We start from the raw sequence: 15,764 nt of genomic DNA on the forward strand, positions 1-15,764 counted from the left end.
TCTCGTTTGGATTAAAAAGAACCTGAATCTTCAATGCTTTCCCTTTAGAATGAGAAGTTAGGATTACAGAAAAGGGGGAAATGGCAAGGCCGGTAACTTCAGTACATTCGGCATACGGTCCAAAGGCTATCTTAAAACATTAAAGGGGACCTTCATATTTTCTGAAGTCCTACTCTGTGGCTGATGTTGTGAAGTTGGTCAGAGGACCGTAACAGATGATGGGTTCCGTTCCAATCCCGGGATGAGCTAGATTAGGTGGATGTTGTGAAGAGTAGAACTTTTCAAGCACGGGGGAGGATTTCGTATGCCATAAGAGGCACCTTTCGCATTTGCACAAGCTGATGATGCTTTGCCGCCACTTCCGCCGTACTCCAAGTTGATGTCTCTAAGCTCGATGCCCGTGCATGGAACGGCTGTGCTGCAATTAATATTAACCGCAACCAACGAACTTGAAGTGCCTGTGAAGTTTCTGAACCTAACATCGCTGATCTGAACTAGGGAGGACTTCAGGAAGGACGACAAGAATGAACATGGTCAGTATCATGTGTTGTCACGTTTCCACCAATGTGATTCTGGTAACCGACAATGTCATATGATGAAGTAATTGGAACTGCTCTATTAGCAGATTAGCATAGAACATACACTTTTTCCGGTGTTGAAGAGAAGGGATACCTGGGGGCCACATTGTTTTGGTGGGCAGTATTGCTGATCAATGTGTATAGGATTGTTGACATTTTGGACGATGATGTCTTGAAAGATGATGTCTGAAAACAGCGCCTTGGGAGGGTGCCTTCGTTTTGATCTGCACGCCATTCATAGTGTCTGTGAAGGTGCTGCTCCATAAGAACACCTTAGCTACATGCAGTTCATCTGGCGCACCCCCGAGGCTCCCGATGCTTATACCGTGCCCGGGCCCGCAAGCAATGCCTGTCATATTTACGTTTTCGCTTCCAGGCCCTAGAAATATGCAGTCATCTCCAGTGGCTATGCCCGAGTCTCGGATGGAAATGTTGCTGGAGAGAGCCATGTGGATTACATCAGTATTTGGGCTGTCCTTAGGAGCCGTTATGTTAACGTGCTCGAAGGTCATGTTTTTTGCAGGAGAGAAGATTGAAGTGGAAGTTCTTGCTGTCGAGAGATGTCACATGGTGAATCCATGCGTTCATTACGAAATCAAGTCTCATCGTCTTGTGAAGATAAGACGCACGGTGGAAGAAATTCACTCCCAACATTCGCGCTTTTTAACTTGGCTTCTAGATCTTTGAATTGGCTTTTCTCTACTTAAGGGAAGCCGTAAAAAAATTGAGGGACGGAAAAGAAAAAACACAAACATTTCCACCGGGATTGCCTTGCAATTGGGGTTTCTGCTGCAGTCATTAGAAGCTCCTTGGCCAACAAGCAATCCTCCTCCGGTAATCGTCGGCTTGTCAACATACCTGAAAGAAACCCAATGGTCGATACCGAGTTGAGGGCTATTAAAAGCACTTGGACCTCCTTCGATCTGAAATTCCGTCGCGCCATTGCGGGGCCCCGCGAGCAGCACTGAACCCAACAGTTAAGTCCCGCTCGGGATTAAGACGACACTGTCCCTTCGGATCGGCAAGCCCCGTTCCATGCATCAGATAAAGTCTACAAGAATCATACGCTGAGTATGCCTTACATTATGTGGAAGCAAAATGACATTCAAAGTTTTAGGCAGTGACAAATGACATGTAAATGGTGTCTGAATTACTTTGCTACTGTCAGTCTTTCCATCACCAACTGCTCCAAAATCTTTGATATTAAAGGCATGTTGTGCTTGTGCTTGATTCTTGGCGAGTGCCGACATAAGCATGAGCATTAGCAAGCTCATGGTTGGAAAGGTCAATCTCCAACTCATGATCAATTCGAGGAAGAGAATGGTATAATTCCGACATATCTCATGTCTCTAACAAGCAGCAGCATCCGACCAAAAGAAAAGAAAACAAGCACTAACGTGATGACTGGATTTGGCTATCTTATTTTGCACTTTTGCTGTTTGAGGAACATAGAGACATCCGATTTTCTGCCTAAAGTGGCCTACATGTATTTTGGAAATGAAGCTCAACAATCACATGCAAGTTTCAAGCAGTACACTAGAATTCTTAAAATCCAACACGAAATATAATCGAGTCCTTCCGTTAACTCAAATCAACTTGGCTAATGAAAAACGCTACGTGACTTTCTTTTGATATTTTCATAAGGCTAAAAAGACGTCCTTTTGGTTTAAATTTTATTTCAATTATATTAAGGGATTAGCTAAATTGATGAAGGGAGAGGAGGGGGGGGTGGGGGAAGCAACTATGCGGCGAGGGCTGTGGGGATGGCCGGGGAAGGTCGCCGGTCCTCGGCCAATGACCAACCATATATACCCACCCTTGCTGCATAGTTTCTCATCCCTCTTTTTTTTTTTGTATAATTTTAAATAAAATTCGTATTAAAAATTAGATTTTGATTACAACAATGTCGTTTTTTGTCATGCTATCATCACGAGGGATATAGAAAACAACAAAAAAAAGTCATGTCAATATTTTCTGATAACCAAGTTGGACGGAGATAACAAAAGACTTGATAACATAAATTTGACAAGTTTTAGAACCCACTTACACTGTAACAAGTTTTAGGACTTACATTATACTTATCCCTAGTAAAAAGTACATAAGGTATTTATACGCTTTATTCCATGACTAATGAAGGCAACAAGATATTACCATAGATTACGACGGAGGCTCAAAAGGAAAATGGAGATTCTCCATCATGTCTCATGTCTGCCTAAAGTGGCCTGTAACAAGTGTATTGTGGAAGTGGAGATGAAACAATCACATGCATATGCTGATTTCCATCACTACTAATGCAAAGTAATCGCATGAAAGTGTTATAGCCGGTGCTTGATACAACCATAGTCGATTTTCGGCATCTTAGGTTCCATTTGTCTCTCGAAAACTATGACACTTTTAGAAAATATTTTCTAAGGCAACATTTTTCAGGAAAATGATAAAATTTTCGGTCTTTGACTTAAATATAAATAAACATATACTATTCGGGTGCTTGTAACTTGAGCATAGGCAAGCGAGAAACCGAGCACAAGCACTAGGGCCCCAAGTCCGGTCTCGATGGACCTCGACTCGAGTGCCGAGGACCCGGGGCATGGGCACCGATCTTGAGTCCATAGGAGGGAGGCTTGAGGACCCGGTGCCCATGCTTGGCTCCCTAGTGTCTCGGCGCGGATCCATAGAGGCCGGGTCTGAGGACTCACCGCTCGTGTTAATCACCGGCACTTGGGCTCGAGTCCATCGAGATTGGGTTCAAGTCCACAAAGGCTAAGTGCTAAGCTTTGGGAACTCGATGCCCGCACTCGGGTCCATTGAGTTCGGGCATGGTACCCTAGCCACCCAGCCTCATGCACCATGGAGCCGGTCCTAGGAACTAGAGACTTGGGCATAGACACCGGAGCCTCGTGCCTCAACTTCAATGGACCCAGGCACATGCATTGGATTTCAAACTTGGGCACTAGGGTCCCGGGCTCGGCCTTCATGGACTCTGACAGGAGCATGGGCTTTGGGGTCTTGAGCTTGGCCTTTGTGGACTCGGGCTTGGCCTCCATGGACCAAGGCCCGGGCATTGGGGACCTAAGTCCGGTCTCGATGTATCGGAGGTACGTGCACGTGCACTGGGGTCTCGAGCCCGACCTATACGAACTTAAGCCCGACCTCCATGGACCTAGGCTCGGGTAATAGGGAACCGGGCACGAGCACTAGGGTCTTGAGCCCAGCCTTTGTGGACCTAGCTCAAAGCGCCACGGAGCCAGGTAAGGGTACCAGAGCCCTGGGCCCCGCCTCCGTGGACCATTAAATGGAGATCTAGGAATCTGGTTGTATCCTTCAAATGGATCCGTAATTAATGGGTGTGTTAAATGGAGATAAACAATCGTATGGAAGCTCGAGAATGTTAAGAATCGGCGCACAATCGCAGCAAAATAGAGCTCGTAAAAGCGAGAAATAGAAATTGAGACACAAGATTTATTTTGATTTACCATTAAACTAGGACTACATTTAATAGAGGATTGTACTATAATTAACATTCCACGCATCTCTGTTACATCACTCAATCATTTCGCACGTATGTTGTCATTCATGAGCTCATACTAATAAAATATGAGCACAAACTATAAAATTGAATGAATATGTAAGAATTAAATAAATGCAAAAAGTTATCAAGAGTCTCTTTAATTAAAAAGAAGCGAGTGGTTATTTATTTATCTATATTTTTGCTTGTCTTACCTCTAACTTTATTTCATGAGTGAGGAAAGTGAGTGTCGGATGAAATGCTGGGGCACTTTGCCGCGAAAATTCTAATCGTGGCAAATGTGTTAGAGAATAGCCGCGAAATATTCCATGGACGAAGGTATTATTTCATGGCCATTAGTCTCATCTTCGACCGCAGAAATAACATACCTTCGTGGTAGAACATTAGACATGTTACCACGAATAAATGAGGCGTGACAGTAATTTTGACTTTTGTTACATTTCGTTTATTTCGTAAAAAGTTAATAATTTTAAAAAAAAATATTTTTCTAAAAATAATTGCTCGTATCGCTTATAAAAATGCATGAGTGAAAAGTATTTTCATTATCTATAGAATAGGTTTACGCTTTGCGAAGTCGACTCATTATTTCGAGCAATTTATTAGCGATATTTTTTGAAAATTTATTTTTTAGATTATTTATTTTTCTTGAAATAAATGGAGTACCAACCTAAAATTATTACACTTCGTGACAGAAAAAGGAAAAAAAAAACCTTAGATCGACATACAGCAATAAATTTGAGTTGGTAAGACGTGTTCAAATAAAAGATAACGACACAAATAGTCCTTAAACTTTGGCCCAATGTACAATGTAGTCACTAAATTTTTAAATTTGACCAATATTGTCCCGGAACTTTAACCCAATGTGCAATGTGGTTTCCGAACTTTTGATTTGACCAATACAGTCCCTGAACTTTTCGAACATTTGCAACTTAGTTCCTGAACTATATGAAGATGTTCAACATAGTTCTTTCATTGATTCAAATTTAGGAACTAAGTTGAATATGTTCCAAAAGTTTAGAGACCATATTGATCAAAGTAAAATTTTATGGACCACATTGCATATTAAATTAAAGTTCAAAAATCATATTGATTAAATTAGAAGTTCAAAGATTATAATATATTAAATCAAAATTTAGAGATCATTGGTGTCGTTTGGTGTTCAAAGAAATTAATGTTGTGGTACGGTTGTCGTGTTGTATAGCATCGGAAAGAACGTCCCTCGGTTTTATTTTCGCCGTCTGGAGCGGAAAAGCCTTTGTCCTCACCCCGAACAAGTGGTCTGCCTCTTCACAGGCCGAAGCCCAACAATGAGTCCGACACGTGTGCTTTGGCAGCACCGTGGTCCTCACGTGTCAAGCCCACCTGCAAACACTGCATTCAACTCACTTTTCCCGGCAAACTAACACCCACAGTCTCTCTCTCTCTCTCTCTCTCTCTTTCATGCCTCCCGTTCCGGTTGCACTGAAGTGAAAGCGAGAAGACGACGACGACGACTACGATGATGATGCTGCTGCGAGATCTCGCTCGTAACGTCGGGACCGCGCACGCGCAGGTGGTTCCGATCACGGTGTTCGTCGCCGTCCTGTGCCTCTGCTTGGTCGTCGGCCACTTGCTCGAGGAGAACCGATGGATGAACGAGTCCATCACCGCCATTTTGATCGTAACGCCGCTCTCTCTCTCTCTCTGATTGTGAATTCTTGAACCGGTCCGTGTGTGCTCTAGATCGACACGCTCGGTGCCTTTTGGTTCCACGCTCCCCGTGGTAGTTAGTCGAGCTGCCTTGTGCCGCTTTGTGAAATCTGAACTGAAAGTATAAAAGTTAGGCTATCGCTCCTTGGAGACAATAGCGGTCCACCGATCACAGTAGGAGCTGTTGCTGCTTCCGACAGTAGCTGAAACATGAACCATTTGGTCACAGTTTTGCTAGCTTTTCCGTTATGAGATTATTGTTCTTTCTGAGAGCAGGCCAGAGTTGTTTGTTTCTTTCTGGCCGACTATTAGAAAATCATGTCCGATGAATGTCATTCCATGTGGTCCAAAGTAATAATTTCATGGAGTCAAGGACGCAGGCGTGCATTAATCCCATCGATGATTACCGAGTGGAAAATCACTCGGAAGACTGGATTTAGAGGAACGATACTTGTGCTATACTCTGGCTCAAGGGCAAAGAAAAGAAGGCTGGAAATCATTTCGAATTCAATTTTGTGTCTTCTTGTTGAATTTATTAGATCGGATTTCATAGTGCAAATTTACCAAGTACAACTTGCCTTCTGAGCGGAGTAAAGAATCCTATTCCAGAAAATAGTTGTGTATAGCATGTTTTTATTGCTCCTACGCGTTTGCCGCCATACTGATAGCTGATGTAATGGGATATGCTTCATTTCTTTAATTACTATTTGACTTGGCATTCTGAAAGTATCAAAACATGAAGCAGTAGAGCTCCATATTGAATCTCTTTAGGTTGTGGAGAAATCTGGACTTATTTTAATCCGCCAGTATCCCTTTTGCACAGGGTTTACTTAGCGGAGCTATTATCTTGGTCCTGAGCAAGGGAAAAAGTTCTCACATTCTGAGGTTCAATGAAGAACTGTTCTTCATATATCTCCTTCCACCTATAATATTCAATGCTGGGTGAGGACGGCTTTCTCATGAAATATTTTGAAACATCTTCGATGGATTGGTCATCTGTGAAACGAGTGGCTGACTAGACTTGCTGACATTCAGATTTCAGGTCAAGAAGAAGCAGTTCTTCCAAAATTTCTTCACCATAATGCTCTTTGGGGTGGTTGGCGTATTTATTTCAACCTTCATAATAACAGTTGGTATATCACTTAGCAATTCCTTGTCAATTCTTTGAACCGTTTACTTACAGTACAGTAATCTTATTTGTTGGAAGTCACATTTTCTGATATCAGTTTAAGTTCTGATCTTCTCTGCTATTGGCTTAGGCAGCTGGTGGATTTTCCCAAGGTTAAATTTTATTGGTCTGACTGCACGGGACTACCTTGGTGAGGTCCTTGTCTTCTATTTCTTAATAAGACCCGTTTCATCAGATTTTCTAACAGCTTGCTGCAATGTCTTTGTTGACATTAGCGGTTGGGACAATATTTTCGTCAACTGATACAGTGTGCACACTCCAGGTTGGTTTATGATGTTTCTCTATCTTCTTTTCTTCAGTATCTGAGGACTCCCTAATGTATTATGTGAATGTGTAGGTTCTCCATCAGGATGAGACTCCTCTACTCTATAGCATAGTCTTTGGAGAAGGAGTGGTGAATGATGCAACATCAGTGGTTCTCTTTAATGCAGTGCAGAAGCTTGATGTCACCAGACTTGACGGCAAAAATGCCCTTCATATAGTTGGAGACTTTCTTTACTTATTTACCGCCAGCACCGGTTTAGGGGTTATTGTAAGTATAAGATAAGTTGCAAGCATTACGGTTAATTAGAGCTGAACTGAGTTGTGGCTGTATGCATCTAGAGTGCGTGTGTTACATATTGCTTGATATGTAATGAGGCACTGGGTTTGATTTGATTCTGTACACTGTGAATTGCACTAAACCCTAAGAAGAAGTAAAACCTTGGATATTCCTGAATACCAGTTATTAGTGGTATAAATCGAATAGATACACCATGGGAGATCGTGCTGCTTCATGGTGTTGTTTTTTATACAAATGCCGTGCATGTATTAAATATATAAACCGAATAGATACACCATGGGAGATCGTGCTGCTTCATGGTGTTGTTTTTTATACAAATGCCGTGCATGTATTAAATAACAAAGATCAGATTGATCTATGAGCTGGTAGTGAGTGATGTAGTACTGCAATCTTGGGGAGCCTCCAGTTGGATGCTTCCAACGAACCTCAAGTGGCAGATTCCTTTATATGAAAAAGATCATTTTGGATCTCCTTGTTTATGTCAAAATCGACGCCCTTTATTTTATATCATGGTCATGAGAACTGACACTGGTGTGGTGCCTTAGAGTAACATTTCCTCCACAAATCTCTTTCGATTTGTCTTTTTGTATGATACTATTGCTTATGCAGGCTGGACTTCTGACGTCATTCTGCCTCAAAACGTTATGTTTCGGAAGGTTAGCTCTTCTAAACTGCAAAGATATTTGTTTGCTACAAGGGACACCCCCGAAAGATGGTGTCGGTGGTATATCTTTTGGACCACTGCCCTTTTAGTCTACAGACTTCGACATGAGTAAGAAACTAATTTCTAAGCCTTTGTTTTTCTTTTGTGGCTATTTACCTGCAGACATTCAAGTGTGAGGGAGATTGCATTAATGGTTCTAATGGCGTACCTTTCTTACATGTTAGCTGAGGTATGGACATCATCGTCCTCTAATTTAGCCACAAATGAGTATCACTTTGTGCTTAACACCTGAGCTGATCCTTGCTCTGTACAGCTTTTGGAGTTAAGTGGGATTCTGACTGTTTTCTTCTGTGGCATTCTCATGTCACACTATGCATGGCATAATGTGACCGAGAGCTCAAGAATTACAACCAGGCATGTAGAGTGGCGATGTTAAGATCATTTCAGTATTAAGTTATTAACAGTGGGTATGACTGACACTCAAATGCTTCAAATAAACTTTCTGTAGGCACGTGTTTGCAATGATGTCCTTTGTTGCTGAAACATTTATATTCCTCTATGTGGGAATGGATGCTCTTGACATCGAGAAGTGGAAGATGACAAAGTTGAGGTACTGCCTCTGATCCAGCAGTTAGTTGCTATAGAGAATCTTAAGCCAGACTTGAACGTTTGTTATCTAGAGAAAGTTGAAGAGAAGCCATGGTTTGGAAGGATCTTTTGTTTTTGGTGGTTGCCTGCTATCTATGGTCTGCTGTTACTGGTCCCCATGGGGTTTGGCCAAGCAATATGCCAGTGGCTCCTCAAGGAGCCACTCAGACGTAGCAAAGCATGAAAGATTTTTGTCGCTAAGGAGGTTTATGACCAAGCTAAGCTATTTATATATACGATATTGTCTTGATTGTATAATCTAGTCAGTGGCTCTAGAAATGCACAATTAGTGGCAATGGTTTAGCCGTCTAGATTTTATTCAAGTTGCAAGGTATACAAGTAGCTGTAGTGTCATTTTCTATCAAATATTTGTTCCTTCCCACTTTTTCACTGTTGCAGTTTTGGGACTCTGATAGGCATCTACAGTACCTTACTTATGCTTATATTGGTTGGGCGTGCTGCATTTGTGTTCCCTCTATCAGCTTTTTCCAATTACATTAATAGACGTGCTGACAGGACATCAACAATTACGCTCAAGCATCAGGTTGACGTTTTCCTGGTTTTTAGTTCCATTAAATGTGCTATGAAGCAGATCATCTCATGTTTTCTCCATCAGTTAACTTGCTATCTTTACTAGGTAGTAATTTGGTGGGCCGGACTGATGAGAGGGGCGGTTTCCATTGCTCTGGCTTTTAAACAGGTGCGTTGCATATTCAGCTAGGAAGTTTTGATAATCCAGGGTGACAGGAAGGAAGTCAGTGATATTCACTTGCTTGGATAATCATAGTCTAATGAGCCACTTCTCTTTGTTTGCATACCAAGTTCACATATTCTGGAGTCACAACTGATCCTGTCAGCGCCACGATGATTACTAACACGATAATTGTCGTCCTCTTTAGTACACTGGTAAGGATGCAACTTTGCCAATGGTCTTTACCTGGACTTAATTCCCACAGTTTTGAGCTCCAGCCGCACTCCTCTTTTCCCCTTTTCCGGGTGTCATTCTATGAATTTTAGTGAGCAGACTCCGATTGAACTGACAGTGAGTGCAGGTGTTTGGGTTTCTGACAAAGCCGCTGATTCATTGGTTGCTGCCACATAGCGCAGCCAATGGTCAGCAACCTCGAGAAGGAAAAATGCCGAAAGAGGATATGACCGTGCCATTGCTATCCTTGGAAGAATCTGCTGCCACCAACCTCCTCCGCGCAAAGGACAGTTTGTCCATGTTGATAGAGAGGCCAGTACACACCATACATTCCTACTGGAGGAAGTTCGATGATGCTTACATGAGACCTATATTCGGCGGGCCATCCCACATCTCCTCTGCATGTTAGTTACTGAAGAGGAGCAGCTAATTACACCGGTTTCGGATATTTGAGCCCTGACGCCAGTAGAATGACTGTTCACGGATTATGCACAACTCATGCATACGTCAAAGTGCACGCATTTCAGCTGTTCAAGGTCACTTCTAGGTGTCCGAACTTGAGGGGGGAAACGGCTGGTAGACGGAGGAGCGCGCTCAAAGAATCTCAAATTCCTCTCTTCTGGCGAACACCTATGAGAAAGATGTTTTATGACGAATGTTCCTTGTTTAATGCAAAACTTGTCGGATTTGCATCTCTGTTTTCTTTCTTTTTTTCTTATTTTTCCGTATTGTTGCCATCAGCTTTTTGTTGTTTTTTTTTTTTTTTTTTTGAGAGGTTAGATGGTTGCCATCAGTTACTAATCATGTAAAGAAGCAACGTTTACAGGTAGAAGGTCAGTTACTAGTCGTGTAAAGAAGCAAACATTTACAGGTAGAAGGTCGAAAGCAACATTTACAGGTAGAAGGTCGAAATCGCACGTTGCGCACGAAACCATCATGCAAAATGGACGGTGCAAGTATCTCGCAGCAGGTTGAACAAAGGATCTTGTAATTAGCAAAAATCTGACAACAATTCGGCGGACGTGCCAAATGGCAATCATGATTCTCTTTCGACTGGAAGGGCAGTTGCTTTATTGAGGGTTAAGCGTTGACATTAGCCGGTCTGGTTCTAGAGAACTTGCGAAATCCAACCTCAGTTACTATGTGATCATTCCTGACGGAGGGCTTGGAGACTAGGCACGTCCGATCAGCAGTCAAAAGAACTTCCAAAACTCGACCTGAATGACGTTCCGTGCCACGTCATGGGGCCGAGAACTAGAAAGCCTCTCGAGTTGACCTTTTGAAGGCCTTAGACTGAGACCTGGTATAGCTCACACCTTTAGCTAGACCCACAAAAGATGGATCGACTACAGTTGCACAGATAACAACATTTCATACTTGCAAAATAAAAATGTCATAGTTTTTACACATTCATGTTCTTCCGACTGTACTTTACAAGGGTTAGAATTTCCCGAGGATAGGTCTAACCTAAAATGCCATGTCAGGAAAGCAGAGACTACGATTTCTGTGCCGTTTCAGACAAAAGATTTTCATCCTGTACATAGATAGAGAGACTACTGAACTGAAATCGTTCTCTAAAACAAAATAATTTGCAGAAACTCCATAGAAACTACTTCAGCACGTACAGCAACCACAAGCACCCCTGCAAGCAACACAAGATACAAAAAACGGTCACATGTAAGGCAGGTTTCAACCGAGGTAAGACATATATGCACAATATAAGTGTTTGTCATAGATGTCAGCCGCACACCGAAAAGGAGAAGCAAAGAGAAACAAAACTATCTATGTGGCAACTCTGAACGTCCCATGATCCCTAGAGCTCACATGACGCTATCTACGGCAGTACTGGCTTAATAGGACTGGAGTTGCCGTACTTATGGGCATGCTAAACTAGAACACCCAGAAAAGCATACTAGACAGTGAATTGAAAAATGGTCTGATCTAAAAAGATTCGGTAGATGTCGTTTACACATTCAACAAAGGAACTTCAAGGAACCAGGTAGTAAGTGGAATAATATCATCGAAGCTCCTTCAGATCATATACCCTTGAGGAAACAAATATGCTGTTTTAGACAAAGTTGAACGGTATGACTCAAAAAGATTCCTCAAAAAGAAACTCACACAATATTAAAGACCTGGGAACCTACGGCTCAGCAACACCTATGCCACTGCAATACATCAAGATTACATGGAAGAAAGCAGTAAATATAGAAAAGAAATCACAGAAATCTATATTAGATTACTAACCAGCCAATGCATTCAGCTATGATCTTCTCTTCAGGTGTCGCTGTGCCAAAACTTCAGGTATTCCAAGGGTTTGAATGCTTTCACATCCAAAAAGCTCTTGAAGCTTTGCATCACAGTGAATCATCATCGTATTTCGAGGATCCTAAAATGCATATGAAGAAGATACAAAGTCAACACTATCTCACTTTAATGTGGCTTTCCACTTGGACTCTTCACTAGTTTGGCAAAAGAATGTGGCCAAACAGAAAGCATTTCATACAACACAATGTTTTTAAAAGGCAAGTGCACGAGGATGCCGGAAGCCGGGGCACTGAACTCAAGACCTCTTGTGTCTTGATGTGGTTCCTCTTAAGAATTTAACCATGGTAATACCTTGCATCAATCAAAGTGGCAGACATAATGGATTTTTTTTTGGTCAACGACATAATGGATTCACATCCATCCATGCAAATGACAAATAAATTTCAGCTTAAAAGAGATAGAGTGAAACTTGACATGCCACACCAGATTTTTAAAATGACTTGGTCTGTTGCATCAAGTCTTCAACATCGGGTAAAAAGAAATTATAACTCGCCCCAGAACATGGCCCTCCTACAAGACCTCTAGGAGGCATCAATAGCTTTTTAGCAGATTGATCCTGGTAGACTTATGCAGACAGCTTTTAATCAATGCAGCAATCAACTTAGTAAAGCAATTCATGATAAAGAAAATGGAGGGTCACAGCATGGCACAAGGTCATTGAAATTACGGTGATTGAAACAATTGTGTATCAATCCACCAAAATATCCTTCAAAATCCTTGTTATGAAAGAAGTACCAAGTATGAGAAATGCTTCTTATAACTCAGTCAGCTATTACCTGCAGCTGGTTGACATTTATGTACTCCCAAATCCGTCTGGTGATTTCTGACTGAAGCATCACTAGCTCGCTAACCCCAAAAAAGTTTGCCAGTTCTTCAGATATTTTGACTGATGGTTCAGGACCAGAATCAGTACTGCTTCTGACTCCAGAATCTGAATCTATCTTGAGCTTCTTTGACTCTGATGCTTCTATAAGAAACGCAGCAGGAAATCATTTTCCACAACGTCAAGTTTAACAAGTTTCCATGTGCACAAAGAGGTTGCTTGAACACTATACATACTTGTTGGTTCCATGGGGCTGATGTGCTTAGCTAGTAATTTGTTCATCTTGAACATGTCAGTGCAATCTGTTTCGAACACCAAACGCAGCTCATCATTGCAAATTATCTTTCTCTTGTTATTTGGGTCTTGGAGATTGTTCTTCCTTATGTATGCCCATAGTTGCTTCACGATCTACATACAACAGTGAAGAGATTTTTTCCAAAATGAGTAAAGAAATAGTTAGAATCCAGACAATTCTGATGTAAAGCCATGAACTTGGGACCTCAGTTCTAGGCATTGCCGGCTGACCGACAATGGCCTGAAGTTCTGGAGAAACATTGCAGAGTTTGTTTAATCCCCCAGGGCCACCTCTTCTTTTTCCTTTAGCTGGAGCGCTGCAATTATAAAAGCCAAATGTCATCATGGAAGCATTTAGCTATATCAACAAAGAGAAACGTTGATGAAGCATGGCGAAAAGAAGCAAGCGGACAAATATACTCAACACATTTGGCAGTTATATGAAAATACCATAGGCAGGTCCTGCTCAAACCAGTAAAAAGAATAACCATGAGAAGGTACTCTTCCAGAAAAATCATTTAAAATGCTGCGTAATCTTAGGCCAGGAATTGATGGCCAATGGAAACAATCACCACCCCTTCAGCAGCTAAAAAGTAGACTGTGCGATCTTATGCAGCAATTTAGCCTCCATCTAGTAAAAAATTTGCCCCAGAACTGATTCCTCTCGTCTAAACAAACTTTGATTTCAACGGACATCTCTGACTGTCCATATCTAGTTTGACTTGAAGTGTACCGCCAAGCACCACCTTGGCAATAGCATAACCCATCTCAACAACATGAACCTAAAATTTCGTTCTATTGCACACATAGTAACCTTAATCAACCATCCTCGGGCCAATTTTCCCTTTTCCATCTCCCAAATACAAAGTACCGAACACTCTTTCCTTATCCCCAAACTTCTCAGCCACCAACCACACAAAGACCCATTAGTCCTTACACTAACATACCCGTCAAGAACAAAACTTGAGCCTGCTTTCCTCTTCCTCTACACCTCGCAAGCACAAACCCGTCAATAACTCACCAAAGAGCGAACTAATCAAAACACACCCGCAACAATTTCACATAAAAATCGCACCTTTCGTTCCTTCAGACATCAACAAGCACTAAACTGAACACCAAAAGCCTCAAAATCAACGGAAATCGACGCAAAGATCGCACCTTTCCTTGGCCGGCAGCGAGACTTGCTGGACCTGATGGACATGGGGATGATGCTGGGCATGGAGGTCGGGCCTGCCCGGAGGGAAGGAGTGGAAAGCGGAGGGAGAGGGATGGAAGTTGGGGGGTTGCTGCGGGTGGTGGAGGACGAAGTGGTCCTTCGGAGCGAGGGTCGGAGCCGCCACGTGCTGCGGCGGCGGAGGAGGAGGGGTCTGGAAGAGGAGGTGGATCTGGGTGCGGATGAAGTCGAGCTTGTGGGAGAGGTCGACGCCGAGCTGGGACTGGAGCTGCTGGACGACGTCTTTGAAGGAGTTCAGGGTCGGACCGTTGGGTTTATTGGGGCTGGAGTCTCTGAGGAGGGATTGGAGAGCCTGCGATATCTCTTGGTCTGTGGCCATCACTGTATCCCTCCGACCATCAATTTTAACGATTCAAAATTCCTCTCTGTCTCTCTGTCTCTCTCTCTCTCTCTACGCGACTTCCTCTCTCTCTCTCTCTCTGAACCCCTCTCTCTCTCTCTTTCGACCTGTAGTTCTTTCTGTATCTCTCTCTCTCCTCTGTTCTTCTGAAATGACGAAAACAACCCTTCGAAAAAGCTTTTTGAGTGACTGTCGGTGGACACGAGGAAAGTTAAGGTCCAATTATGGACGGCCACGTAAGCCACTCTCGTCTGTGAGATAGACGGGCAACCCGATGGAAAAGGCAAGCATATAACTCCGAATCCGCAATTAGCTTATGAGTGCTTAGCTTCATATCATATGGATTCACATGAATCATTCAAATCTAGAAAAACCCGTGTCTATAATAAAATGAATAAACACATAGGGCAAGTTTTAATTGGGTGTTATTATTAACGAATGTCCTTAAACACTGGGCAAGTTCATTTTATTTGAGATAATCCTATTTTCAACATATTAATTACCATGACATGAGGATAATTAGTACATTGAAAATCGTAAATTTTATTGATTGGTTGCTTAACCGATGCACTCTTTAACAAAATTCATATGAAATAATGGACAAAAACCGAATGCACCTAATACATAATAAATATAGATTGATGGACAAAATGATAGTTTGGAAAAGTCGATGTAAATACCGTTTCATTTCGTCGATCTCTCGTAAATTTTGAATCTAACGTATATTATTTGATCGGAACTCATTTCATGAGATAACAAATCACTCTCGCTTCATTATCTCTTTCGTTTTATGTGCTCCTATAACCGCTATTGAGAATCAAATTTAGCATTTCGCCCCTGAAAGTGTCTATCGTCATGTTATGTATGTCGATATATGCAGATTAGGCAATTGATACGGGATTAATATTCGTGTCGCTAAAATGGAATTCATTTTTCCATATTTTAAGCTCCTAAGCAAAGTCTT

General features: G+C 42.1%; 2 protein-coding genes and 1 long non-coding RNA gene across 3 annotated transcripts; 2 read left to right on the top strand and 1 right to left on the bottom strand.

Annotated features, from left to right (window-relative positions):
- Positions 1 to 5,543: 5,543 nt before the first annotated feature.
- Positions 5,544 to 10,465, top strand: LOC115748976 (sodium/hydrogen exchanger 4). Its single transcript, XM_048274332.1, has 14 exons — positions 5,544 to 5,764; positions 6,617 to 6,735; positions 6,829 to 6,926; positions 7,053 to 7,112; positions 7,198 to 7,244; positions 7,320 to 7,514; positions 8,154 to 8,200; positions 8,371 to 8,437; positions 8,522 to 8,622; positions 8,717 to 8,818; positions 9,256 to 9,400; positions 9,494 to 9,556; positions 9,679 to 9,762; positions 9,909 to 10,465. The coding sequence occupies exons 1-14, from the start codon at positions 5,603 to 5,605 to the stop codon at positions 10,188 to 10,190; spliced, it is 1,572 nt and encodes a 523-aa protein (XP_048130289.1). The 5' UTR covers positions 5,544 to 5,602; the 3' UTR covers positions 10,191 to 10,465.
- A 107-nt stretch (positions 10,466 to 10,572) lies between these two features.
- On the top strand, positions 10,573 to 11,858 carry LOC125313827. The gene is made up of 2 exons (XR_007197490.1): positions 10,573 to 10,607; positions 10,680 to 11,858. It is a non-coding gene; the product is annotated as an uncharacterized LOC125313827 (long non-coding RNA).
- LOC115749007 lies at positions 11,134 to 14,909 on the bottom strand. The gene is made up of 6 exons (XM_030685694.2): positions 14,385 to 14,909; positions 13,432 to 13,543; positions 13,169 to 13,340; positions 12,886 to 13,076; positions 12,029 to 12,170; positions 11,134 to 11,423 (listed from the first exon to the last, which is right to left on the bottom strand). The coding sequence occupies exons 1-5, from the start codon at positions 14,777 to 14,779 to the stop codon at positions 12,045 to 12,047; spliced, it is 996 nt and encodes a 331-aa protein (XP_030541554.1). The 5' UTR covers positions 14,780 to 14,909; the 3' UTR covers positions 11,134 to 11,423; positions 12,029 to 12,044.
- Between the last annotated feature and the right edge of the window lie 855 nt (positions 14,910 to 15,764).

Source organism: Rhodamnia argentea, chromosome 2, assembly GCF_020921035.1.
Source record: "Rhodamnia argentea isolate NSW1041297 chromosome 2, ASM2092103v1, whole genome shotgun sequence".
In the NCBI taxonomy this organism is placed as follows: Eukaryota; Viridiplantae; Streptophyta; class Magnoliopsida; order Myrtales; family Myrtaceae; genus Rhodamnia; species Rhodamnia argentea.

Bases quoted from the DNA above. Each gene is read 5' to 3' on its own strand.
- LOC115748976 (XM_048274332.1), top strand. From the start codon at position 5,603: ATGATGATGCTGCTGCGAGATCTCGCTCGTAACGTCGGGACCGCGCAC. The intron at 6,927-7,052 runs GTATATCACTTA...CTATTGGCTTAG, and splicing joins AACCTTCATAATAACAGTTG to GCAGCTGGTGGATTTTCCCA. The intron at 8,438-8,521 runs GTATGGACATCA...TGCTCTGTACAG, and splicing joins TTTCTTACATGTTAGCTGAG to CTTTTGGAGTTAAGTGGGAT.
- LOC115749007 (XM_030685694.2), bottom strand. From the start codon at position 14,779: ATGGCCACAGACCAAGAGATATCGCAGGCTCTCCAATCCCTCCTCAGA. The intron at 13,341-13,431 runs GTCCCAAGTTCA...TGTTGTATGTAG, and splicing joins CGGCAATGCCTAGAACTGAG to ATCGTGAAGCAACTATGGGC. The intron at 12,171-12,885 runs GTAATAGCTGAC...TATGCATTTTAG, and splicing joins TAAATGTCAACCAGCTGCAG to GATCCTCGAAATACGATGAT.